The 26404-nt window shown below is 43.3% G+C and overlaps 1 protein-coding gene across 2 annotated transcripts; it reads left to right on the top strand.

Annotated features, from left to right (window-relative positions):
• The first annotated feature begins 1682 nt into the window (after window positions 1-1682).
• Window positions 1683-26266, top strand: LOC121575299 (F-actin-capping protein subunit beta isoforms 1 and 2). 2 transcript variants are annotated; one of them, XM_041888289.2, is made up of 9 exons: window positions 1683-1898; window positions 15085-15174; window positions 17741-17862; window positions 18098-18211; window positions 18670-18928; window positions 20385-20450; window positions 20692-20768; window positions 21667-21768; window positions 25125-25200. In XM_041888289.2, the coding sequence occupies exons 1-8, from the start codon at window positions 1896-1898 to the stop codon at window positions 21758-21760; spliced, it is 825 nt and encodes a 274-aa protein (XP_041744223.1). In that variant the 5' UTR covers window positions 1683-1895; the 3' UTR covers window positions 21761-21768; window positions 25125-25200. The 2 variants fall into 2 exon arrangements, with proteins under 2 accessions (XP_041744223.1, XP_041744225.1); XM_041888291.2 differs by lacking the exon at window positions 21667-21768 and having other exon boundaries at window positions 25125-26266.
• The last annotated feature ends 138 nt before the right edge of the window (window positions 26267-26404 follow it).

The raw sequence follows: 26404 nt of genomic DNA, 5'->3' as shown, positions 1-26404 counted from the left end.
ACGGCTTACACTCCGTATTTTTAGGTTGTACTCTGTTCGGAATAAATTTCTTAATAAATGCATTTATGAAATATAGATATTTATCTATCTTTACAGCACCATCAGCTTGGCATCGATCCCACTTCCGTCCGTGTTCATCTGCCATGTTTTCAGCTTCTGACTCCTCAAATGTTCAAAAACCGCGAGATTGAGGTCATGTGATCACCTACGTTAACCTAATGTTGCAGATATGTATTTTACATGGATGCATGTGATGATAATAATATTTGCTCTATATGACTGTTTTCTTTCTGCAACATTGCAGTGTTAGAAACTGTAGTGAAGTAGGTAGTGCCACTGCAATAAATATAATATGAAATGCAATGTATGACATTGTCACACATCCACAATGTAAATCACTGCTTTCACATAATGACTTGCATCAGCTTGGATGAAGCATTCAGAAATTAAATCATCCAAATGTCCATTATTACACCACATCAGTTAATTTTTTTATTAGCTAAGTATCAAACCATGATCATTAGGCTATCAAACCATGATCATTAGGCTATCCAGCGGTCAATGGTCATGTATCACTCCATTGCATGATAAGGTGTTAGTTATGTATGCTTGCAGTAAAGCAAACAAGCAGAATCCGTACCTGCAACCTTTGCTTAATCAGTGAACAGAAAAATGTAGATCAGTGCAATAGGTGAACAAAAAGCATCTATTTGCAACATATATCCGTCCCATATGTAGGCCTACTGCAAAAAAGTCCCCTTAATCAACCATGGGCAGAAGAGGTGCCAGTGAGTTAGAGAGATCCACCATGCAGGGCTCTCCAACCATGTTCCTGGAGAGCTATCCTCCTGTAGGTTTTCGCTCCAACCCCAGTTCTAACTAACCTGATTCAGTTTATCAACCAACTAATTATTATAATCAGGTGCGCTAGATTCGGGTTGGAGCGAAAACCTACAGGATGTTAAGTCTCCAGGAACAGGGTTGGAGAGCCTGGTAGACTACAGTATATCTCAGAGTACTTTGTTGAGGGAAGTTTTATTATGACCAAACTATGAGGAGTTGAGAGGCATTACAACAATTGATATTGATTGGCTCAATGTCTGAGCGAAGGGACTGAACTACTGTAAAAATACGTATTATTATCAGAAATCTCAGACAAGCACTAGGCCTATTTCCTATATTATAATTCACAATTGGCACATACATGCATTCTAGTTTGAATGATGTTTATACCAACAATTGCAAAAGCCTAGCTGTGTTATATTTCTGCTATGTAATGTGGCACAGATCTTTTGCCGGTTTGGTTGACCAGTATTACAAGGTTGAGTCAGACCTAGGTTTATTCGTCAGACCCCATTGTCCTGGTATGGTCACATACAGACTACATCAGGATCTTGTACCCTTCTTACAAATAATAAAATATCAAACTTGTGGATCAGAGAATTGAGCAAAAAACTGTATTGTTATGACAAGCTTGAGTAAATTGTGTACAGTGTATCAGCCCCGTTATCATCCCTTCCCTCTATCGCCCTCTCTGTTCTTTCTGTATATAGCCTACTTTTTACCACTCACCACTCCTCTCCTCTTTCCATACTTGGCAATGCCTTATTTACTCCTCTCCGATTGGCTGTTTCAGAGACGGAGTAGCGTGACCCGGATATGCAATCGCCGCTTGTTTTCTCCGTCACCTTCCTTCCTGTACCCCGGTTGAGGAAGTGAATTCGCTGACAGGGCTGGGTTCCGTGAGGGAGGCGAGACGAAACATAATCTACCTTGTGGGGGTAAAAACAACAATAGCATAGAAGAACAAGTCGTGCAAGCACAATACAACGAACGTGTAAAGCCATCGGCGAAAGTATATTTGCCCTCCGAGATCGTCACCGAGCGCCGCAGACATGGTAAGGCCGCGGAGACGAGCTGGAGGAATGGGGATGGGTAGTTTTTGGTGGGGCTACTAGGTGATATTAGCCAGCTACGGTAGCTAGCTGTCCTTTTATAGGAAGTGCTGTGTTGCGTTTCGACAATCTCATAGACATTTATATACACTACTCACAGTTAGTTAGCTAAACGACCTATGATTGCTAGTCTGAGTTTCATTGTTAACTAGCCAATTTGTTCAAATTACAGGATGTTTTGGATTGAGAAACTAGTTTAGGGATTAGAGACTAGGGTCTCGCTCTCGCCACCCCCTCCTCTTCCAGACACACACCCCATGGTTAAAATAGTACAAGCGCAGGGTTGCTTGTCGCTAAAATCGGCCTGCTCAGCCCATTCCCTCCCATGGATTGGAGGCAACGTGTAAACCACAACTCCCAACTTTTACTTAGCTTCAACAATGGCATTTACGTGTTCAGTGACTTTTGTTGACAACACGGTCAGTGTAACTTTGTATAACACGTTCGACACCACTTATCCACAATTTTGCGCAATAATTAACTAACTGTTTAAATACTAATAGGAAAGAATATTCACACATCTAACATCCTTGAATTGTAAGCTTATTGTGGTGCACCTGACAAAGGAAATTCAACCACCATTGTCACTTGTATGTATATTATTTTCTAATATAGCAATATATTTTTAAATACCTAATGGATTTAAACATTTGAAGTAGTGTGGCTGCCCTTTTAACAAGCAACATTCACACTGTTCTGCACCTCCAACTCCACTGGACTCAATAGTCCCCCATTTATGAATGTCTCACGCTTGGAATGAATGTCTGATACAATATTCCTATAGTGGAGAGCAGATGGCTTGTCTCCCCAGCCACTCCCTGACCTCACCTCATCCATTCTATTGGTCCAGCCTCACTGCCACCTCTGGACCCCTGTGGCAGTTGGTCCAGCAAAGTGTTTACACGAGACAGGGGCGTTGGTAAACACAGTGTCAGGGAGCGCAGGTGTCGGCTGAACAAGACTATTTCATCCGCCTAGATACAACCCAAAAGCGTGAGAGAGGGCATGTAGTACATGATCTGAAACCTTGGCTGTGTTCAGGAGAAAGCAGACTGAAGTTTGTTTAGGGAAAGAATGGGTGTGTGATTATCCTATAGCCAGCTGCTCTTCTCTGGCTTGTAGTCTCTTACCTTGGTTTCATCTGATGACTTGGCATTGATTCAAAGACATTGAGTTGATAATTGGTATTCCATCGACTGATTGTATTGTATATTGGAATCTGTCAACGTTGGTGTTTTTTGTTTATGAGAATCAGATGTTGTTTATGAGAATGACAGTAGGAGACTAGATTGGTGGTCTCTTGGCTATATCTCAATTTGTCTGTAGTCTTTGCATCTCTCAAGAGTGTGTTTCTGTACTAGATAGTATTTTTCAGTACTTACTACAGGATGGGGCGGCAGGTAGCTTAGTGGTTAAGAGCGTTGTGCCAGTAACCAAAAGGTCGCTGGTTCTAATCCCCGAGCCGACTAGGTGAAATACCTGTCGATGTGCCCTTGAGCAAGGCACTTAACCCTAATTGCTCCTGTAAGTCGCTCTGGATAAGAGCGTCTGCTAAATTACCAATTTTTTTTATTTTTTTTTACTAGATTTAAGTTATTCTTTACTATTTCATTATAATAGGACTATAGTCGGAACTGCATTAGTGCAAATTTGATGATTGCGACTTGACTTGAGTTGCTCCAGATATCTGCATTCCTCGGTTGAGTGCACACATTCACAACAATCCCATGTCATTGACAATTGTATTTTATGAGGTGGGAATCAAGGAAGATTGATGGAGTGTTGACTTTCCAGGTAGATGATCACATTTGGCTGGCTACCCATCCACTTCGCTGCGGGGGGGATTGATAGTTATTATTTTGGACAATATCGTTTTGGCAATATTATTTTTGTGCTAGTTGGCTGTACCTGCACCAAAACAGTATTTTTTTCCTTCATAGCTTGTTCTCCAACTTCTTTTTAAATAGGGAGCCAATGTGTTTACAGCATTTTTATTTCCGTGACTGATCAAAACTTGTTTTCTCATGGCTCTCTCTTGTCCCTCTGCAGTAGACATATAGTAAGCAATATGTTTGGAACATCGGATCACAATAAAATAACATTATCAAAAAGCAATGCATATAGAATCGTGAGAATCGCAATATATATTGTATCGGCACCAAAGTATTGTGATAATATCGTGAGTTCCCTAGTAACTAGTGATAGAGCAGTGGAATTAAATTCATTATGAGTCGTCAGGCAAGAAATCACCTCATAGGCAAAAAAAAATCCCTGAAATGTTACTCTTGTTGCACAGCACAGCAGCGAGCTTCACTTACAGAAGATGCTCAGATTACACTGCCTGTGGTTGCTGAAAAGTTTCAATTTAAAGCAAAAGTTGTCATCAATCAATGCGATTATATAGAATGTTTGGCTCGCTTCCTGTTGCCTTGGGGCCCAGAACATAATTTCAGTAAAAATGATAATCCTTCATCAGTCAAAGGACTTTGATGAATCTCCGTAATACAAAGATTAACTTTTTCACAGATGTATTGGTGAAGCTCAACATTTTTACGGACCCTCTCTGTCCTGCAGATCCTTATCTCCTCCCCAAATCTCCGTCATGTACATTTCTCAGGGGTTTCATGTTGTGGCTGGCCTGGCCTGCACGCTAATGTCCTGCTGCTCACCGCATAGTTCAGTGAGAGAAGAACACCATCAGGGAAGGCTCTGCTATGTGGCCTTGTCTGCTAGCTCAGCTTCTCCCTATTACCCACAATCCTCTCTGTGCCCCTGCGAGATCTCCTCAGTGAGTGAACAGACAGGGAGCTTGTGGAGAGACGGACTGACGCCATGACTCAATCCATATTCATCCTTCTTTCTGAAGTTCAGTTCAATCACATTCATTTATATGGGCTTGTCTGACAGTCGTCTGTAACGCAACACTTCACAAACAGGCCTGTATTTAAAAAGGCAAGTCGGAGCCCTGAGGTGTTAGTAGCAAGGAAGAACTGCCTTATGACTTCCACAATGTTGGTCTCCCAGGGCACATCTCTGGCCAGTTCTAAAAGACTAAGACAGTATCACCAAGCCAGCTGTTTAGTTATCGTCAATCAACTGAGACAAATTAGATTTCACATTACAGTGAATAATCTTCACTTGTAGGAGCAGAGTATTGAGATAATGGCTATTCATTCTCCACTAATGAGTCATTTTTTAAATTAGCACTCTTATCTTTCCTCACAAAGGTTTGTACTCACAGAGTTTTCTAGCAGAAAAAGTAGAAAAGGCATTGGAGTGAATTGTTCACATTTTTGTGTAGGGTTAGTCACATTTTCAGTTGGTGGGAACTGTTGTCTTCATTTATGAGCGCTCAAGCAATCAAATAATTTAAAATGTTGACCTTTCCAGATACCATAAAATGACAGGTCTGTATCAATAACAGGATGATTAACAGCCTTGCCTTATATGGTAACCAGTCAATCTGTCTTCTAACTACCATGGTTAGGCCTACCAAATGTTTTTAATCTTTGACCCAGTCGAAAGGTTTTTAGAGTTTAATTTTTCCCCTACAAGTAAACAAAACCAATGTTTTTAGCCAAGGCCCAGTTGTGGTTTTAGACACTCCCTAAAGGAATCTGCCATTGGGCGTGAACTTGTGACCCACCAATGAGGGCAGACCAATGATTTATATATACACTAGATGATATACTGGGCACTGTTTTGAAGCCACCGCGCCTCCATCTTGGCACTCCCCCACCCTTGTAATTTTTTTTATTTAGGAAGTTATAGAAATGCATTTACTAATGTCTACATTTGTTTTTTGGCACATTTATTCTATTACAGACACCTTAATGCATACTTTATATTATGTAAGCTAAACATAAAAATGAAAAAAGTAACGTTTTTTCTTAAAGTATAATTTTTAGAAAGTACTAATGGTTATGGTCCCCACTACAACAACCAAAAATACTTAAATACATGTAATTTTGTCCTTGAAACATTTAAATGAAATACTGCAGAATCCCATTAATTCCTATGGAGGATTGCTTTTCTGAGGAGTGCTAATATGGCCGACCGGTGGCTTCAAAGCCTCTCCATGGCCAAAACATAGCATCAGCAGACAGGGTTTATATACATCATTGGTCCAGACCCACTGCATTTAGGCCCAGGCCTAGTGTAGGCTACTAGATGGGCGTATCACGTGAACAACTAGGCTATTTGGGGGCAAATCCAGAACTTTGTCTCTCATGCCACTTAGTTTTGCTTTGATAAAGTTTTGTGACATATAATGGCGCCGGCGGGGATGGCTGCCGTTTTATGGACTCTTAACCAACCGTGCTATTTTGTGTGTTTTTTTCGCATTGTTTTAAACTTATTTTGTACATAATGTTGCTGCTACCGTCTCTTATGACCGAAAAGAGCTTCTGGACATCAGAACAGCGATTACTCACCTTGAACTGGACAAATAATTTTTATTTTATGAGTCGGACGAGAAAGATTTGCTCCAGACACCCGACAGGGCCCTCATCCCCGTCATTCGCAGTAGAAAGAAAATGAGATATCGCGGAAGGAGATCGGGGTCCCTGGTAAGGAGCCGGCGACGAGTGGCTAATCTGCCTTTGCCATCGATACTATTTGCCAACTTACAATCGCTTGATAATAAAATGGACGAAATACAGGCACGAATATCCTACCAACGGGACATTAAAAACTGTAATATCTTATGTTTCACCGAGTCGTCGCTGAATGATGACATGAATAACATACAGCTGGCGGGTTATACACTGTATCGGCAGGATAGAACAGCAGCCTCCGGTAAGACAAGGGGTGGCGGTCTATGTATATTTGTAAACAACAGCTGGTCACGATATGTAAGGAAGTCTCGAGGTTTTGCTTACCTGAGGTAGAGTATCTCATGATAAGCTGTAGACCACACTATCTACCAAGAGAGTTTTCATCTATATTTTTCGTAGCTATCTATTTACCACTACAAACTGATGCTGGCACTAAGACCGCACTCAATGAACTGTATACGGCCATAAGCAAACAGGAAAACGCTCATCCAGAGGTGGCGCTCCTAGTGGCCGGGGACTTTAATGCAGGGAAACTTGAATCCGTTTTACCTAATTTTTACCTGCATGTTAAATGTGCAACCAGAGGGAAAGAAACTCTAGACCACCTTTACTCCACACACAGAGACGCATACAAAGCTCTCCCTCGCCCTCCATTTGAAAAATCTGACCATAATTCTATCCTCCTGATTCCTGCTTACAAGCAAAAACTTAAGCAGGAAGCACCAGTGACCCGGTCAATAAAAAAAGTGGTCAGATGATGCCGACGCTAAGCTACAGGACTGTTTTGCTAGCACAGACTGGAATATGTTCCGGGATTCTTCCGATGGCATTGAGGAGTACACCACATCAGTCACTGGCTTCATCAATAAGTGCATCGATGACGTCGTCCCCACAGTGACTGTACGTACATACCCCAACCAGAAGCCATGGATTACAGGCAACATCCGCACTGAGCTAAAGGGTAGAGCTGCCGCTTTCAAGGAGCGGGACTCTAACCCGGAAGCTTATAAGAAATCCCGCTATCCCCTACGACAAACCATCAAACAGGCAAAGCGTCAATACAGGACTAAAATCCAATCGTACTACACCAGCTCCAACGCTCGTCGGATGTGGCAGGGCTTGCAAACTATTAGACTACAAAGGGCAGCACAAGACGCGAGCTGCCCAGTGACACATGCCTACCAGACGAGCTAAATTACTTATATTCTCGCTTCGAGGCAAGTAACACTGAAACATGCATGAAAGCATCAGCTGTTCCGGATGACTGTGATCACGCTCTCTGTAGCTGATGTGAGTAAGACCTTAAAACAGGTCAACATTCACAAGGCCGCAGGGCCAGACGGATTATCAGGACGTGTACTCCGAGCATGCGCTGACCAACTGGCAAGTGTCTTCACTGACATCTTCAAGCTCTCCCTGACTGAGTCTGTAATACCAACATGTTTCAAGTAGACCACCATAGTCCCTGTGCCCAAGAACACTAAGGTAACCTGCCTAAATGACTACCGACCCATAGCACTCACGTCTGTAGCCATGAAGTGCTTTGAAAGGCTGGTCATGGCTCACATCAACACCATTATCCCAGAAACCCTAGACCCACTCTAATTTGCATATCGCCCCAACAGATCCACAGATGATGCAATCTCTATTGCACTCCACACTGCCCTTTCACACCTGGACAAAAGGAACACCTATGTGAGAATGCTATTCATTGACTACAGCTCAGCGTTAAACACCATAGTGCCCTCAAAGCTCATCACTAAGCTAAGGACCCTGGGACTAAACACCTCCCTCTGCAACTGGATCCTGGACTTCTTGATGGGCCGCCCCCAGTTGGTAAGGGTAGGTAACAACACATCCGCCACGCTGATCCTTAACACGGGGGCCCCTCAGGGGTGCGTGCTCAGTCCCGTCCTGTACTCCCTGTTCACTCTTGACTGCATGGCCAGGCACGACTTCAACACCATCAAGTTTGCCAATGACACAACAGTGGTAGCCCTGATCAACGACAACGACGAGACTGCCTATAGGGAGGAGGTCAGAGACCTGGCCGTGTGGTGCCAGGACAACAACCTCTCCCACAACGTGATCAAGACAAAAGAGATGATTGTGGACTACAGGAAAAAGAAGAGGACCGAGCACGCCCCCATTCTCATCGACGGGGCTGTAGTGGAGCAGGTTGAGAGCTTCAAGTTCCTTGGTGTCCACATCACCAACAAACTAACATGGTCCAAGCACACCAAGACAGTCGTGAAGAGGGCACGACAAAACCTATTCCCCCTAAGGAGACCGAAAAGATTTGGCATCGGTCCTCAGATCCTCAAAACGTTCTACAGCTGCACCATCGAGAGCATCCTGACTGGTTGCATAACTGCCTGGTATGGCAACTGCTCGGCCTCCGACCGCAAGGCACTACAGAGGGTAGTGCGTACGGCCCAGTACATCACTGGGGCCAAGCTTCCTGCCATCCTCTGACACCGCCTAGTATAGAGGTCCTAAAAGGCCCTAAAAATTGTCAAAGACTCCAGCCACCCTAGTCATAGACTGTTCTCTCTGCTACCGCACGGCAAGCGGTACCGGAGCGCCAAGTCTAGGTCCAAGAGGCTTCTAAACAGCTTCTACCCCCAAGCCATAAGACTCCTGAACATTTAATCAAATGGCTACCCAGACTATTTGCATTGCCCCCTACCCCTCTTTTACGCTGCTGCTACTCTCTGTTTATAATCTACGCATAGTCACTTTAATAACTCAACTTACATGTACATATTACCTCGACTAACCGGTGCCCCCGCACGTTGACTCGGTACCAGTACCCCCTGTATATTACTCCTGAGTGGCCCAGTGGTCTAAGGCACTGCATCGCAGTGCTAACTGTGCCACTAGAGATCCTGGTTCGAATCCAGGCTCTGTTGCAGCCGGCCGCGACCGGGAGACTCATGGGCGGCGCACAATTGGCCCAGCGTCGTCCAGGTTAGGGGAGGGAATGGCCGGCAGGGATGTAGCTCAGTTGATAGAGCATGGCGTTTGCAACGCCAGGGTTGTGGGTTCGATTCCCATGGGGGGCCAGTATAAAAAAAATATGTATTCACTAACTGTAAGTCGCTCTGGATAAGAGCGTCTGCTAAATGACTAAAAATGTAAAAATGTATATAGCCTCGCTATTGTTATTTTTACTGCTGTTCTTTAATTATTTGTTACTTTTATTTCGTATTTTATACTTCTGTGAAATCAAACTGTCCACTTAGAAAGCAACACTGATTGACAATAAATTTCACATGCTGTTGTGCAATTGGATTAGACAACAGGTGGAAATTATAGGCAATTAGCAAGACACCCCCAATAAAGGACTGGTTTTGCAGGTGGTGACCACAGACCACTTCTCAGTTCCTATGCTTCCTGGCTGATGTTTTGGTCACTTTTGAATGCTGGCGGTGCTTTCACTCTAGTGGTAGCATGAGACGGAGTCTACAACCCACACAAGTGTCTCAGGTAGTGCAGCTCATCCAGGATGGCACATCAATGCGAGCTGTGGCAAGAAGGTTTGCTGTGTCTGTCAGCGTAGTGTCCAGAGCATGGAGGCGCTACCAGGAGACAGGCCAGTACATCAGGAGATGTGGAGGAGGCCGTAGGAGGGCAACAACCCAGCAGCAGGACTGCTACCTCCGCCTTTGTGCAAGGAGGAGCAGGAGGAGCACTGCCAGAGCCCTGCAAAATGACCTCCAGCAGGCCACAAATGTGCATGTGTCTGCTCAAACGGTCAGAAACAGACTCCATGAGGGTGGTATGAGGGCCCGACGTCCACAGGTGGGGGTTGGGCTTACAGCCCAACACCGTGCAGGACGTTTGGCATTTGCCAGAGAACACCAAGATTGGCAAATTCGCCACTCGCGCCCTGTGCTCTTCACAGATGAAAGCAGGTTCACACTGAGCACGTGACAGACGAGACAGAGTCTGGAGACGCCGTGGAGAACGTTCTGCTGCCTGCAACATCCTCCAGCATGACCGGTTTGGCGGTGGGTCAGTCATGGTGTGGGGTGGCATTTCTTTGGGGGGCCGCACAGCCCTCCATGTGCTCGCCAGAGGTAGCCTGACTGCCATTAGGTACCGAGATGAGATCCTCAGACCCCTTGTGAGACCATATGCTGGTGCGGTTGGCCCTGGGTTCCTCCTAATGCAAGACAATGCTAGACCTCATGTGGCTGGAGTGTGTCAGCAGTTCCTGCAAGAGGAAGGCATTGATGCTATGGACTGGCCCGCCCGTTCCCCAGACCTGAATCCAATTGAGCACATCTGGGACATCATGTCTCGCTCCATCCACCAACGCCACGTTGCACCACAGACTGTCCAGGAGTTGGCGGATGCTTTAGTCCAGGTCTGGGAGGAGATCCCTCAGGAGACCATCCGCCACCTCATCAGGAGCATGCCCAGGCGTTGTAGGGAGGTCATACAGGCACATGGAGGCCACACACACTACTGAGCCTCATTTTGACTTGTTTTAAGGACATTACATCAAAGTTGGATCAGCCTGTAGTGTGGTTTTCCACTTTAATTTTGAGGGTGACTCCAAATCCAGACCTCCATGGGTTGATAAATTTGATTTCCATTGATAATTTTTGTGTGATTTTGTTGTCAGCACATTCAACTATGTAAAGAAAAAAGTATTTAATAAGATTATTTCATTCATTCAGATCTAGGATGTTATTTTAGTGTTCCCTTTATTTTTTTGAGCAGTGTATATATTTTTTACATTTTTTAGTTTTTTTGGTATTCTTTCTTAAAACTGCATTGTTGGTTAAGGGCTTGTAAGTTAACATTTCACTGTAAGGTCTACACCTGTTGTATTAGGCGCATGTGACAAATTACATTTGATTTGATTTGAAACCATAATCCGCTAGCTCCATGACCTATGTAATCTCAGGATGCAGTGAGTGTAGGGTTGGGCAGTATCCAGATTTTCATATCGTCATACTGTCCTTCTCTCATCCCGGGGTTATTGGTATTACCTGCTTAGAACACAAGCGGGAGACAAAAAACGCACACAAAAAAAGGCCATTGGGCATCTATTATCAGAATGCTAAAAAAAATTGCATAAGTAATAGCCAATTTCCCTGGAGGCTGCTAGCTAAATATGCTAACGAGCGCAAACGGGGGAAAAAATAATTGCGAAGACAGGCAGTTCAGCTCATAAAGTTATACATACAGTGGGGAGAACAAGTATTTGATACACTGCCGATTTTGCAGGTTTTCCTACTTACAAAGCATGTAGAGGTCTGTAATTTTTATCATAGGTACACTTCAACTGTGAGAGACGGAAACTAAAACAAAAATCCAGAAAATCACATTGTATGGTTTTTAAGTAATTAATTAGCATTTTATTGCATGTCATAAGTATTTGATACATCAGAAAAGCAGAACTTAATATTTGGTACAGAAACCTTTGTTTGCAATTACAGAGATCATACGTTTCCTGTAGGTCTTGACCAGGTTTGCACACACTGCAGCAAGGATTTTGGCCCACTCCTCCATATAGACCTTCTCCAGATCCTTCAGGTTTCTGGGCTGTCGCTGGGCAATACGGACTTTCAGCTCCCTCCAAAGATTTTCTATTGGGTTCAGATCTGGAGACTGGCTAGGCCACTCCAGGACCTTGAGATGCTTCTTACGGAGCCACTCCTTAGTTGCCCTGGCTGTGTGTTTCAGGTTCGTTGTCATGCTGGAAGACCCAGCTACGACCCATCTTTCAATGCTCTTACTGAGGGAAGGAGGTTGTTGGCCAAGATCTCGCGATACATGGCCCCTTCCATCCTCCCCTCAATACGGTGCAGTCGTCCTGTCCCCTTTGCAGAAAAGCATCCCCAAAGAATGATGTTTCCACCTCCATGCTTCATGGTTGGGATGGTGTTCTTGGGGTTGTACTCATCCTTCTTCTTCCTCCAAACAAGGCGAGTGGAGTTTAGACCAAAAAGCTCTATTTTTGTCTCATCAGACCACATGACCTTCTCCCATTCCTCCTCTGGATCATCCAAATGGTCATTGGCAAACTTCAGACGGGCCTGGACATGCGCTGGCTTGAGCAGGGGGACCTTGCGTGCGCTGCAGGATTTTAATCTATGACGGCGTAGTGTGTTACTAATGGTTTTCTTTAAGACTGTGATCCCATCTCTCTTCAGGTCATTGACCAGGTCCTGCCGTGTAGTTCTGGGCTGATCCCTCACCTTCCTCTCATGATCATTGATGCCCCACGAGGTGAGATCTTGCATGGAGCTCCAAACCGAGGGTGATTGACCGTCATCTTGAACTTCTTCCATTTTCTAATAATTGCGCCAACAGTTGTTGCCTTCTCACCAAGCTGCTTGCCTATTGTCCTGTAGCCCATCCCAGCCTTGTGCAGGTCTACCATTTTATCCCTGATGTCCTTACACAGCTCTCTGGTATTGGCCATTGTGGAGAGGTTGGAGTCTGTTTGATTGAGTGTGTGGACAGGTGTCTTTTATACAGGTAACAAGTTCAAACAGGTGCAGTTAATACAGGTAATGAGTGGAAAACAGGAGGGCTTCTTAAAGAAAAACTAACAGGTCTGTGAGAGCCGGAATTCTTACTGGTTGGTAGGTGATCAAATACTTATGTCATGCAATAAAATGCAAATTAATTACTTAAAAATCATTCAATGTGATTTTCTGGATTTTTGTTTTAGATTCCGTCTCTCACAGTTGAAGTGTACCTATGATAAAAATTACAGACCTCTACATGCTTTGTAAGTAGGAAAACCTGCAAAATCGGCAGTGTATCAAATACTTGTTCTCCCCACTGTATATAGGTAGGAGCTACAAAATGTAATTTTTAGTGAGTTTGGACATTTCCAAACAAATGAACAGTACTGGCTCTGGGGCAGCATGTGTCTGTGTGGAGTCACTAGGGCAACAGTGCTGCCTGCTCTGCTCGGAGAAGATGGGGGTCAGTTAAGAACAAATTCTTATTTACAATGACGGCCTACACCGGCCAAACCCGGATGACGCTGGGCCAATTGTGCGCCAACCTATGGGACTCCCAATCACGGCCGGTTGTGATACAGCCTGGAATCAAACCAGGGGGTCTGTAGTGAAGCCTCAAGCACTGAGATGCAGTGCCTTAGACCACTGCACCACTTTGGAGAATGGAGAACGCAAGGAAATCAAAAGATAGCAGTGGCAGCTGTACAGATAACTCATCCAAAGGGATTTGACTTCTCAAACACGGCAGAAAGCCAACACAATATGATGCCCCGTCACCTTATTAATTCAGCCACTTACTATGATAACTAGCAAGTTAAACTTAGGGGTCGCGTTAATGCAGAATTCTTCCGTTTTTCAAGCAGGACATTTTTTTTAAACGCATAAGAAATATCTTGCTGCGTTTTGTAAACGCAGATCTAAAATGCTTCTTATTGTAATTTCTGCTCTGCTTCAGACTAATTTTGTGCTTCAGGTGCACTTCTTCACTCTGAGAATTCACAAACGGGCATTCCATCAGCAGACAGCGCTCTGACGGATGTGTAACTTCTTTTCTCAGGAAATGTTCTAGGTGTAGCCAGCCTACTTTTCTCCGGTAAAATGCTAGATTAACTTTAAGAAAAACAGTAGGAAATGTAGCTGGCCACATTCTTTCTATGCTAAACATAAATATGATGGCCATGCATAGTTTTTGCAAAAAATACCTTGCTTTTAAATTGTAAGCTCATTTAGCCTACTTGTGGCTTCCAGACCCTTGTCAATACACAGCTGGACTCACCTGCTCCTGCTTTCTCCAGTTGTGCTATTTACAAACACGTGACTGGCTGAACTGTTCTGGGAAACTATGGTAAGCTTGATAATGTAAAATAATGTGACGGGTGAAATGAAGAACGCAATCTGCTTTATCTTCTAACATATTGCACAAGTTGACTGCAGGTATTTACTTAAAAAGGAGCTACAAATATTAAAATATATGGGATAAACTTCAAATAAATAGTTTGGACGGTGTTGAAAAACCACCAAGTAGCTATTTCCAAATACCCCGGAATACGGTATACCGCCTAAGTGAGTGTATGGCTATGGTTGCCAGGGTTTGAATGTTCCCTACTGCCTGGCCTGGCCTGGCTCGCCCCTGTTGTATCCGCCGTAAGAAGGTAACATGCATCCATCACTGGCTGCCCCCTCAGTCTGATGGAGCTGTGTGGGAGGATGGGAGCTTTGTTTGCTCAATTCAATCTATTTTAGTTGATTAAATGCAGACACTGATTGTGATGCATTTTTTAAATAAAACATTTTAAAGTCAATTTAATCTCCTTAAAAGAAGAATGAAAATTGACTGTTAAAACGGCTAGCCTGTTATGTTCCAAGACCAGCCTAAACTCTTCAGAATTTTTGTGCAGGGGTGAACTTGGCAAGGTTCAAATTTGCTTCCAATCAATGTAAAATGAACAGTGGAACACACATTTTCTCTTGTAAAATGGACAAAAAATGCTTTTAGACTCTTTTGCAGAACTAGTCCTATGCATTTTGTGTGTAGAAATGTGTATCAAAAGCTAAGTCATTGTGTGTGTGTGTGTGTTTCAGAATGACCAGCAGCTGGACTGTGCTCTGGACCTGATGAGGCGTCTGCCTCCCCAGCAGATCGAGAAGAACCTCAGTGACCTCATCGACCTGGTGAGTTGCCGGCAGATGACAACCAATCACAGTCCTATACACACCTATGTGACCTCACCCATCCCAATCTGAGTGCTCCACAGAGAAATACTCATATTTACATGTATTGTTATACGCAAACTCTTATCAACAGAGTCAGATTGAATTGTCATAGTGATTATGCTTATACATAGCTAAGTTTCTCAACTCCACGATATGTACATCTCGGTGGAGTTGGGTTGCGATGACTGGGCAGAGTGTACATCGAGTCGCTGTCATTCGATATAAGGAAACAGTTGGTTGTATTTGATTAACGTTCTATTAAAAAGTATGGATTTCAGCAAACAAAGGCACACAGCTAAATAGGACAAACGGGTACTCGGTAAGGGTTTAAAAATGAAAATGTTTTGAAGTATTGCCTGACAGCGACTCAATGTAGTCGCAGATACAGTCCACACACTCCTGTGTCCACACAAAATTCTGTGTTTTTCACACAGAATAAAAATAAAACGCAGAAGAAATATCGTGCTGCGTTTTGTAAACGCAGATCTAAAATGCTTCTTATTGTAATTTCTGCTCTGCTTCAGACTAATTGTATGCTTCAATGGCACTTTTCCACTCGGATGAGAAATCTTTGCTCTCGTCAACAGACCAATCAAATTCCCTCATTCACGAACAGGCATTCTGACTGATGGCAGAGAGAAAAAAGGCAATGGTTAGGCTACTTTTTTCACGGTAGCTTTAGCAAGTTAAAATGCAAGATTAACTTCAAGCAAAATAATAGGAAATGTAGCTGGCTACATTCTTACTATGTTAAACATAAGAAATCTGATGGCCATGCACCGTCTTTGCAAAAAATGCCTTGCTCTTTCATTGTAAGCTAATTTACATATGTGTGGCTGCTAGCCAAATAGCATTGCACGTCTGTTGTCATCTAATGAAAACGAAGCTATTTTCTGCCAAATGTTTTGTATTAATTTATTTTGTGTGATGAAAATCTAGAGTTGCACGCCCCTTATCACTCTATTGAAGCAAAAAACATTGTTGCCTTTCAATATAAAACGCAGGTGAAATGGTTTAAAACGCAGATTTATGGATGGTCTGCATTTTGAAAATGCAGATTTCTGAAAGCTAATGCGACCCCTGCACTCTCGTCTCAACTCCATTGATGTGATATACATTGTGGAGTTGAGGAGGAAAAACTTGGCTAGCTTATACACAGACTTACAGTACACTTCTAGACTACCAACTAACAGCCAGAACTGTGCTTGAAATCTCCCATAGTGCAACCAGATCTGACAGATTAACCTGAATCAGACAGAAATCAAACCACACTTTCTCCAGTGATTGTTTTCCACCTTTTCTTTATGGTCATATCCATTCTTCCCTTCAGACCCCAGTCTGCTCCTCTTCCTTTCCTCTCCCCTTTGACACCTCTCTCCCCTGGGCACCAGCACTCTCCTTGACTGCCTCAGCCTGCTCCTCTGTATGTAGTTGTTAGCGGTCATTAGAAAAGCTGTCAATCACTCTACATGGAACCATTTAGCCCCGCCCTCTCCCTACTCTTACTCCTGATGGTTGGGAATCCCATGAGCTCACTTCCCATGTCCTCCTCTAGCACCACCCTTTCCCCCTCTCTACTTTTCTGTCCCCTCCACCCCACTCTATTTCCTCCGTGATTCTACTTTCTACCCCTGTCTGTCTGCCTGCCCTCTGACCCTGTCCCCTCTGTGTCTCTGGCGGTTGCCAGGTGTGTGGGGCTGTGTCCAGGAAACAGAGAAGGCATTGTGTCTGTGTGTTCTGATTGAGGAGGGGGGGGTCCATGTCAGTCTGAGAAGTTATTTGTACCCCTTTATCCCCTGAGACCCATTGATATCCCTTCAAATTCTTTCCCTCATCTCCCTCCCTCTCTCATTTCCCACTTAGCAAGGAGACGGAATGAGGGAAAAAACAGCTTAACCTTATTTCCCCTCATATTGATTCAGGGATATCATATGCCGGCATTCTCTTGTCTCCCTGTCTCATCTGTTTCTCACGCACACTATGCCCTCTCTATACCCCTACCGTCTAGCCCAGCATAGTTGGCAACTGTTAAAGGTGGATTGAATTGCCAAAGACAACGTTCTTTTAGTACATTTGCTTCCTGCTACCCCCAGCACCACCACCTTAGACACACCCTTGTAGTCAGACTAAATTCAAGACTCAAAGTATGTGAGGCATCGCTCTATTTATCTTAAATGTGCTTTTAGTGGGTTGATGGACAAATACATATCGATAGGTATTAGCTGTATTTGAAATTGGTTGTTCGTAAGTTACTATGATACCTGTTTTAAATAAACTGTTTTGTGTATGAAATTGTAGTGTGCTTTAAAGAAATAGCTTTTTGAAATATAGTTGAAAGCGAGAGACTTATTTTAGAAAATGTTTTGGAGAACATTTGAATGTTTGCATGTACGTTTGCGTGTAAGTTTCTCATTGAAAGTGTGTTTGTGTGAGCATGTAGAATACTATCAAAAGTGTGTTGGTGGAACATGTCGTGAAAGCTGTCTGTGTGTGTGTGTGTGTGTGTGTGTGTGTGTGTGTCCAGGTTCCCAGTCTGTGTGAGGACCTGCTGTCCTCTGTGGACCAGCCTCTGAAGATCGCCCGGGACAAGGTGGTGGGGAAAGACTACCTGCTCTGTGACTACAACAGAGACGGGGACTCCTACAGGTAGGACCGACAACCTGCAGCTCCTCCTTTACCTCCCTCCTTTACCTCCCTCCTTTCTTTCCCACATCTCAATGTCATCAGGAACCATGCCTGGTATATACAAATTATTTACAATTATTTGTTTGTCAGACATGGAAATATGACCACGCACACAAATGATACAGAGCGACAACCCTTTAGTCACATAGGAATGATTGGATTTACTCTTGCTCATTCTTGTGTTCTTGTTTCTCAGATCCCCATGGAGTAATAAGTATGAGCCTCCCATCGACGATGGTGCCATGCCATCTGCCCGCCTGCGCAAACTAGAGGTTGAGGCCAACAATGCTTTCGACCAGTACAGAGACCTGTGAGTAACAGTAGGCCACTAGTGTTACTATCAAACCAGTACAGAGACCTGTGAATACCAGTAGGCCACTAGTGTTACTATCAAACCAGGACAGAGACCTGTGAATACCAGTAGGCCACTACTGTTACTATCAAACCAGTACAGAGACTTGTGAATACCAGTAGGCCACTAGTGTTACTATCAAACCAGTATAGAGACCTGTGAATAACCGTATGCCATTGGTATGTGAGAGGAATAGACGGCTCAGTATGGAGACGTTCGAGTATCATTCTACCACAGTAATATCATTATGACACATTATAAAACGGGAAGTTGGGATCCTCGATGCTGATCGGCTAAAACAACATTCCAGCCTTGTGTATGTCAGACGATATACCACGTCTATGACGCAAAGAAATAACCTGATAAAACCACCAATGACAGTCTTATTTATCCATGCCCTCCTCTGTGTTTGTTAGGTACTTTGAGGGTGGTGTTTCCTCTGTGTACCTGTGGGACTTGGATCATGGCTTCGCCGGGGTCATCCTCATCAAGAAGGCCGGAGACGGCTCCAAGAAGATCAAAGGCTGCTGGGACTCCATCCATGTGGTGGAGGTGCAGGAGAAGTCCAGCGGACGGACCGCTCACTACAAACTCACCTCCACCGTCATGCTGTGGCTTCAGACGACCAAAACCGGGTCCGGAACCATGAACCTGGGTGGCAGTCTGACAAGACAGGTACTTACGCTGAACAAAAATATAAAAGCAACATGTAAAGTGTTGGTCCCATGTTTCATGAGCTGAAATAAAAGATCCCAGTGTCGGAGCTGCACTGTCGGAGCTAGAAGCACAAGCATTTCGCTACACCCGCAATAACATCTGCTAAACACGTGTATGTGACAAATAAAATTTGATTTGATTTGAAATGTTCCATACGCACAAAAAGCTTTTTTTCTCTCAAATGTTGTGCATTAGTGAGCATTTCTCCTTTGCCAAGATAACCCATCCACCTGACAGCATCATCAAATAGCATGATCATTACACAGGTGCACCTTGGGCTGGGGACAATAAAAGGCCACTCTAATATAGTATGTGCAGTTTTGTGTCACAACACAATGCTACAGATGTCTCAAGTTTTCAGGGAGCGTGCAATTGGCATGCTGACTGCAGGAATGTCAACCAGAGCTGTTACCAGATAATTCAATGTTCATTTCTCTACCATAAGCTACCCAGACAGCTGATGAAACTGCATTTGCACAACCGAGGAATTTCTGCACAAACTGTCAGAAACCGTCTCAGGGAAGCTCATCTGCATGCTCGTCGTCTTGACCTGACTGCAGTTTGGCGTCGTAACTGACTTCAGTGGGCAAATTCTCACCTTCGATGGCCACTGGCATATGGTGTGGTGTGGGAGAGCGGTTTACTGATGTCAACATTGTGAACAGAGTAGATTATGGTATGGGCAGGCATAAGCTACGGACAACGAACACAATTGCATTTTATCAATGGCAATTTGAATGCACAGATACCGTGGCGAGATCCTGAAGCCCATTGTTTCAGCATGATAATGCAAGGCCCCACAATTCCTAGAAGCTGAAAATGTATCTTCTTCCATGGCCTGCATACTCACCATACATGTCACCCATTGAGCAGGTTTGGGATGCTCTGGATCGAAGTGTACGACAGTGTGTTCCAGTTCCTGCCAATATCCAGCAACTTCGCACAGCCATTGAAGAGGAGTGGGACAACATTCCACAGGCCACAATCAACAGCCTGATCAGCTCTATGCGAAGGAGATGTCGCACTGCATGAGGCAAATGGTGGTCACACCAGATACTGAATAGTTTTCTGATCCACGCCCTACTTTTATTTTTATTTATAAATATGTGACCAACAGATGCGTATCTGTATTCCCAGTCATGTGAAATCTATAGATTTGGGCCTAATTAATTGATTTCAATTGATTGATTTCCTTATGAACTGTAACTCAGTAAAATCTTTGAAATTGTTGCATGTTGTGTTTTATATTTTTGTTCAGTGTACATACAACTGTGTGTGGGTGGGGGGTGGGGGGGTTGTCTATGCATGCTCTCGTGATCTATGTCTCTTGGTTCACTTGTTGCAACATTCATATCTCCACTACTACTGGACTGGACATTACAATACCCTCATCCCCATCTTCTTTAACTTCCAGATGGAGAAAGACGAGACAGTTGGAGAGTCCTCCCCACACATTGCCAATATCGGCCGCCTGGTGGAGGTGTGCAGAACTACACTTAATACGTGCATGCCCTTATACACCCTCACTCACTGACATATAGAGTTACGCACATGGTGGTTCACATGTATTCCTTAGCTGAAATAATTATACAGTAAACCCATGTGAACCAAGTAATACTATAATGTATACAGTAATACTGTGTTTAGTTACAGTAAAATCACTGCAGTATATTGATATCACAAGATTAATGTTCGTATGTAAATGTGTTTTTAACCTCCAGGATATGGAGAATAAGATTCGCTCCACTCTCAATGAGATCTACTTTGGGAAGACCAAGGACATCGTCAATGGCTTGAGGTATGCAGGGACACACATACACGTCACATTGGTAGAAAGTCAGTGTGCGCATTCGACATTGCAGCTAACTTTAAAGGCGAGTTGAGATTGACTGATCTACAAATCACAAACCTTGACAGCGGATATTAAAAAACAAAACATAAATGTTTGAGTTAATTCTGTGCAATTCTACACATTTGCCATAGGGTGGAGAGAAATGTTAGCAGTTTTTTATATGATATCTGAGTGAGAGTGCCTAACAAAATCAATGGGGGCCCCCTTGCTGGTAATTCGACCATGATAACAAGTTTGTATAGCTGGCTGCTAAACTAACTTGGCAATCAAAACATTTTTAGCTGACATGGGCTAATTGACTCACTATCAGTGACTGACATAACAAAAATAAAACTGCTGATGTACAACCAAATTTCAAAATTGCACCCTGTGTAGTCTGCTATTCTAATTCACAACAGTAAAAAATAAAATTAGAGGGCCTTCAAAAGAGGTGCCGCGGGCCGCATCAGTTGCCCATCCCTGGTTTTGATACTCACCTACTGCATTTTTTGTTTGGCCTCTTTCACACGTACTCCTTTTTACCCTTGGCTACGTCATCCCTGTATCTGTTGACGGGGAATTTACCTCATTTTTCTCTGCCATATTGTGTTATCTGCTTCCCATGGCATTTTCTGTGTTTTTCAGTTCTACAGTTCCAACCCTGTTTATTTATTTGTTTATTTCCATTTCCCCTATTCAATCCCATTTTCTTCCTGTTACCCCCTTTCATCCCACTATCCCCTCACCACCTCCTCCTGCTGTCCTTCCATCTCTACTCTATATCCACTTGTCCTTCATTTGTCTGCCTGTCCCTCTCCTCCTCTCCCCCTCCTCTTCCTCCTGCCCCCTCTCCACTGTGCTTCAGATCTATTGACTCTTTGCCTGATAACCAAAAGTACCGGCAGCTCCAGAAGGAGCTGTCTCAGGTCCTCACCCAGCGCCAGATCTTCATTGACTAGGGCCAGAGGTATCGTCTGGCATGGGACAACAGGCTGTGTGTGTCTGTGGCATTGGCGTGTGTGTGCGTGTGAGAGAGAGAGAGAGATTGGGCAAGTATGTAGTGGCATGGTGTGTGTGGTTTTGTTTGTGTGGTGAATGAGTGGTTTCTCAGACAGTTGCAACCCCCTGGCATTGTTTCTCAAGGAGTTTGAGATTTTTAAAAAATTGCATGAGGAAGAGCCCTAGATTAATTTACCTGTCTAAACATTAACATTGATTGAACTGAGACAGCCAGTGTGTTGGTGTGTTAACCCAGCCTCCTCCTCTCTACAGTGAAAGAGGGTGTGATATCCACACCACTAATTGTGTTTCAAAATGAATTTGCTGTTTTTCCATCTGTGTTTATCAGAGTGTCCACGGGTCCTTAAGTCGTAGTCTTAAATTAATGTACCTGATTTAAAGGCCTTAAGTATTAATGTATTAAATAAAGTTTTCAAAGTTCTTACAAAATAAGATGGAGATTACTAGATTGTTTCCGTTTATATTGTGCCGCTGCTTAATTGTTGCCACCACAAAAAAAAGAGAAAAATATGGAACATCAAATAATACTCTAGGTGCACTTTCAAGATGTTAGAGAGCTATCTAACCACGTGCTCCTCTGTGCGTGGGCGTCATGTACCAGTGCGAGTCGGGTGGTTGACAGAGAAAGAGGAGAGCGCAAGGTATCCTATACAATTTGATAAACAACACTAACTAGAGCTGGGATGATAAACCAAAAGTTACAGACAGCGACATTGCTCTCTTACCAAAGCAATTTTGCTTACGTAGGGAATTTCGGTCATTAGGCTACACAACGTTTCTGCTGATTTGTTGTTGTTCTAAAACCATTATTTGGTCAACAGTAATGTACAGTAACCTGCTTCCTGCAACGAAAGTATCTGTCCTGTCCCTGTGTCGCTGCTGGCTTTCACTCCCTCTCCACTCTTTGCATACGGAACAGAGTATGTGAGCGGAGCGTGCCCAATTTGACTGGAGTGTGGCGCTTCGGCCTTCTCCCGCTCCAATTTCTCTCCAGTAGCGCTCATTTCACGAGCTCAGGGCATGCCCGGCCAAGCATGCATTTGTAGTCTACTTTGTGTGCTGTTATTGCCCCTTGCTTTAGCTACTGTCATGGAGTTTGCTAAATATTTTCATAAATAAACGGATAAAACACACAGGTGCTAAATCAAGGTGACTTACAAAGATGAGGACCAAGAGCAAGAGAGGGAGTTCGGTGATGTAGTGTCCACAACTGAAAAATCATTGTGGAATCTGAAAAGACACGTATCCCAAAAGCATGATGGTGTACTTACTACGTGCACATGCTAAAAGAAAGGAAGGAGTTGTCATTGTAGCAAAGTATTTATAAACAGTCAGATCTCTTAAACGTTTCGTTCATTATCGTTATATTATCTATACAATAGGCCATAATTGATTTTGGCCCAATAGGCTTGGCATATTCCCAGGTTCAATGAGCTTTTCGTTTTGATTGGGTTATTTTGCCTAAAACCTTTAGGCCTACCAATTGGTAGGTCCAGGTAGTCACAAAAATAGATGGGTTTTGGTTAAATTGTGATTATTATTTTTTGAGTGTGGAGTGGTTTTTAGCAGAGCGTAGGAAAGCATGGTAGGAGAGTGCTCAGCTGAGCGATGAGCGGGATTTCCAACTGCTCAACTCCGCTCACATGCACTGACAAGGAGTGAAGGTAGAGATGCGTTCTGATAAGCGCAAGCACAGTTGAGCAACATTTCGAAATGTAATTGCGTGAAAGACAGTTTAAAAAAAAAACTTTGTTAAAAAATAGCAGAGTCTCAGCTTTATTTGAATAAAACCATTATTTCTCAACTATCAATATAGAGGAAATGACACCACTTTACAAATGGAGTATGTAATTGAGATGATGTGCCAAACGGAGTGGAGGGTGCCATTTGCGGTGAATACATAAAGTAACCTATATAGGCCTACCAATGGAAAGTTTTTGTAGGACAGTTACTGTTAGATCAAGCAACAATATCATATTTAGAGTTAGCAATCTGGCTAATGTGTTTTGAGTTCCCAATTCCTTGGTGGTAAATGATGTAGTATATAGGCATAGCCTAGGCCAATATGCACAAAAAACATGCAGACATCTCTAAAACCAAGTATATATCAGATTATTCTGGATCCTATTTTGACATGTTGCACATCAAAATATCCATCATGCATTCCCTGAACATGTTAGATGAAATAGTTAACTTCTTTCATGTCTTATTTTGCACTGGAAAAAGTCATTCTAGAGCCCTTCCGCTTAGCTACCTTGCTTCGAAGTATAGCCATTTTATACCTGATTCACTGAATGAGGGAATTAACTTAGACTTCTTGATTGTAAGTTAATGTTCTAATGTTATAGCACAATACCTCCAAGAGAGCTACTGGGTGTGTAGACTTTTGTTCCAGCCCCACTCTTACACACCAGATTCTACTAATCAACTGCTCAACAGGACCTTGTTAAGCTGATTCAGTTGTGTTTGAGCAGCGCTGGATCAAAAGTCTGCACACCCAGTGACCTAGCTCTATGGAGTGTTGACCACGTGTTTTATACAATAACAGTGCTGTATATTTGACTTTAAGGCATTTTTTCACAGTGGTATCATTATGGTGTTGAGTATCATTGTACTAAGCAGGTATTGAAGCCAAAATTCTGAACACTTAGTTTGTGATCTAGCTAATGATTAGCCCATTTGGGTAGCCTAAACAAATGCAGATGGGCATCCCCATGCTTCAGCCATCTGTAGCCTAGCCACTATGCTACTACATCCCTTAGCCTGGAGGAGAATGCTCATTTCTAAAATAGCACACCTGCCTGATAATATGATCCACGTAGGCTATATAGCCTTTGGTGAAAATATTACTTTTAGCCAACATGGGCTCATTTCTGGAGAGGAATATTAGCAGGCGTGTGGTGCACGCAGACCTTAACATTTGTATTAAATTGCATTCCAAGTGGCATTAAGAAGGTCTTTTAAAAAGTCTTAAATTCAACTTCATGGAACCTGCATATACCCTGTATCTACGTATCTAATTGGTTTCTGACATACTCACTGCTACTACATCTATTCCTGAGTTTCAAATTGACCCCTATTCCCCTTGGCACTCCCGTATATCTGAAACTATTGGATAGTTTTATGGTACTTGCCTCACCTTAGCGTCTGTGAGACTTGAGTGGAACTTTTATCCTATTGCTTAGATAAAAAATAAACATTCTACAGGAGTGCTTAGGGAGTAGGTGTTAGGGGTTGATTTGTAATCTATTGTATATTTAATCTGTCCCACTAACTCCTCTCCCTCACGCTCTCCCCTGACAGGAGTGTTCAGACCCTGGCTGACAAGTCGAAGCAGGAGGCTCTGAAGAACGACCTGATGTGGGCGCTTAAACGCAAACAGCAAAGCTAGAGATGCTATTGTTATTTTTTCTGTCTTTCTCTCTGTCTGTCTGTTCCTCTCACACCCTCTCCACCTCTCTCCCGCCATATTTTTTCTGTTTGTATGTCTCTCCTTCCATCCCTGTATGCCTGTTTCAGTGCTGCATACTTGTTCATTCGTGGAAAAACGAAAAAAGGAGAAGAATGCTCTGTTTTATTCATTTTTTTGTTTCTTTTTTTATTTGCACGCATTGTTTGGAGGCATCTCATTCTCTGAAGCCATTCACCCTCTCGCTCTCTCTGATTCATGTTATGAATATTATGATAGTATTATGACGGTTAATGGTAATCTTACAGTGTGACGGCAATGTTTATAATCCCTATAGCGCTCTCACAGCTGGGTCAGTTTTGAGTGAGTGACATCAGCTCTCCTATCCTCTGGTTAGGGGACGGGGCTGACACCGACTGTACTGTCGATGGGGCAGGCTTGGCTGGGCTTTCAAACAGTCATTCATTGTTACCAACATTTTCTTACTTGCACCCATTATATCAAAGTGTCTATGCCAGCACCTTATATATCTGTATGGAAATATAGCTGTCAATATAACTGTCATTATAACTGTAATTTTTCTGGGTGATGTGTTGGAGGGAACGGAATGGGAGAGGGTGGCCCTAGATATTATGTATTGTAAGGATTGGTCAATGATTTGCTCTTCGTCCCACTCTGTCCGCATGCGTTGAGTCTGTGCGAGCACGGGATCTTGGGATGGCTAGCTGGAGATGTAGACCGCTAAAACATGGGGATGGACTGTTAAATTCACTGTGTATACCCATGTCATTAACCCCCCCCACACTGTGTATAACATGACAATTTGCATCCCTCTGTCTCTCTCCCTCTGTCTCTTTCTCTCTTTCACCCTTGTCTATGTTGGGGGTCACAGTTTGTCTTTTTGCGTCTTGACGGAAGCTTTTGACAGTTTCCGTTTTGGGGGGGAATCTTTTGTTGTATTTTGTTTTAATTTTGTAAAGCTTATGATTCATATTGTATTAGAGCCTCCAACAACAATAAAAACAGTAAAAAGCTATCTTTATTGTAATTTTCACTTTTGCATGTCCATCACTCACATGGATGAAAAGTTTTGCTCCAGAGTTGTTCTTAGGTCATCTAAAGATTATTATAATTTGAATAAAGCTGTTCATAGAGAACCAATGTGGACACTTTG

Source organism: Coregonus clupeaformis, chromosome 10 (assembly GCF_020615455.1).
Source record: "Coregonus clupeaformis isolate EN_2021a chromosome 10, ASM2061545v1, whole genome shotgun sequence".
Taxonomy (NCBI): Eukaryota; Metazoa; Chordata; class Actinopteri; order Salmoniformes; family Salmonidae; genus Coregonus; species Coregonus clupeaformis.
This window is presented reverse-complemented; position numbering and strand designations above follow the sequence as displayed.

What these genes read in the sequence shown, in the direction of transcription:
- LOC121575299 (XM_041888289.2), top strand. An exon ending in TCAGTGACCTCATCGACCTG is followed by an intron (nt 15,175 to 17,740) that starts GTGAGTTGCCGG and finishes GTGTGTGTCCAG; the next exon opens with GTTCCCAGTCTGTGTGAGGA. An exon ending in TTCGACCAGTACAGAGACCT is followed by an intron (nt 18,212 to 18,669) that starts GTGAGTAACAGT and finishes TGTGTTTGTTAG; the next exon opens with GTACTTTGAGGGTGGTGTTT.